This window comes from Myzus persicae, unplaced genomic scaffold, assembly GCF_001856785.1.
Source record: "Myzus persicae strain clone G006 unplaced genomic scaffold, MPER_G0061.0, whole genome shotgun sequence".
NCBI lineage: Eukaryota > Metazoa > Arthropoda > Insecta > Hemiptera > Aphididae > Myzus > Myzus persicae.
This window is the reverse complement of record NW_019103369.1, coordinates 1-1,465: the sequence shown is the minus strand read 5'-3', so window position 1 is coordinate 1,465 and position 1,465 is coordinate 1. Positions and strand designations below refer to the sequence as shown.

Genomic DNA, 1,465 nt, shown 5'->3' with positions numbered 1-1,465 from the left:
TTTTTAGTCAAAACATTTGATACTAAAGATCTGACTTCTTCCTCTGTTTTTTATTTTTTATAATTGTTTGATGATTTAACTAATATTTCGTTATCATTTGTTGATTGTAACTTGTAGTTACATCATTTAATTTCAATTTTTAAGACTGACAAAAATGTTTAGAAAACTTATATATTTCACTATTTTGAACAATGTACTCTTCTTATAAATCTTGTGATGGTATTCATATTTATTTTTGGTAAAATATTGAATTTATTGTACAAACAAATATATAATACAGTATGTATGTAACGATTACTAATTTTCTTTTATAATGAATCTATTGAAATTCTGATTATTGGAATTTTTTAATTATTTAAATGTTTTCGTGCTACTTGATGTGTTCTGAACTGATAAAAACTTCTGTTTTTGAAATGAGAACACTCGTTTTTTCTGTAAATACTTAAGATAATTTTTTTGAAAATGTACTTAATTTAAGATTTGAACTAGTAGTTCCTCCGACTGCTTTTCAATTTTTTAAATGTTTATATTAACGATAAATGATAATTGATAATAGTCCTGAAAACTGGTTTTACAATTATATAAAATATTAAAATAGGTGAATGTATTAATGTAGATAAATTACACTATATTACACTATTTTACACTCTCCAGAGCACTCTCGTATTTTCCAAATCTTTGTCACTACTAACCTTTAGTAGTTACCTGCACTAAGTTAATTGACTTAAAACCTACTAATTCAAATTTTGATATGCTACTTCAAAATTTTCAGGAAATGTTTATGTTAAATTATTTACAGAAAAATGGAGATTGGATTTTGAAAAATATTAGTGAATATCTTCACAAGCAACAACTATTCTTAAGTAGTAAAAAAAAGCCTCAAAAAAAATATGGTATTTAAGTATAATATTTCAAAGTTCTAAAAATCAGATTTTAAATAACTGCATGATTGATGAATATCAATCTATAGTCAATATTGCTTTTGACTTACCACAGTTTTTAAGTTTTTTCTTGGTTGGTCCATCAACCAATTTTACTTTAAAATTTAACTCAAAATCATTATCAGTAAAATGTTCTGAACATACAAGAAATGTATCAGGATTAAATTGATCGGCTCTTTTACATCTAAGTACCCAAATTTTTCTTCTCCTATCAATTGGGAATGTAAAAAATGATACATCTTTCCCTTCTTTTATTGATTTAAATTGATTATTTTTACAAACAGCAACAGCACAATTCATTTCAGGCATTTTGAATTTTTTTAAATCTTATTGAACAGTAAAATGTACTAAAGTAAAAATGAACAGATTTTCTATTTATAATCTTGTTTTGTTCATTTGTCATTATCAAATGTCAATTTGTTATTAGAATAGACAATAATATTATTATAAAAAACAACACTGGAAAAAGTCTAAGCAATTAAGACGATTTTTAATAATTTGTAAAAGGTTTGCAAAATTAATTT

At 23.6% G+C, this 1,465-nt stretch overlaps 1 protein-coding gene across 1 annotated transcript; it reads right to left on the bottom strand.

Annotated features, from left to right (window-relative positions):
* Positions 1–339: 339 nt before the first annotated feature.
* Positions 340–1,447, bottom strand: LOC111034383 (THAP domain-containing protein 5-like). Its single transcript, XM_022315571.1, has one exon. It carries the CDS (start codon positions 1,248–1,250, stop codon positions 960–962), a length of 291 nt encoding a protein of 96 aa, XP_022171263.1. The 5' UTR covers positions 1,251–1,447; the 3' UTR covers positions 340–959.
* Between the last annotated feature and the right edge of the window lie 18 nt (positions 1,448–1,465).

Excerpts from the sequence above, each read along its gene's own strand:
- LOC111034383 (XM_022315571.1), bottom strand. The coding sequence starts at position 1,250 with ATGCCTGAAATGAATTGTGCTGTTGCTGTTTGTAAAAATAATCAATTT.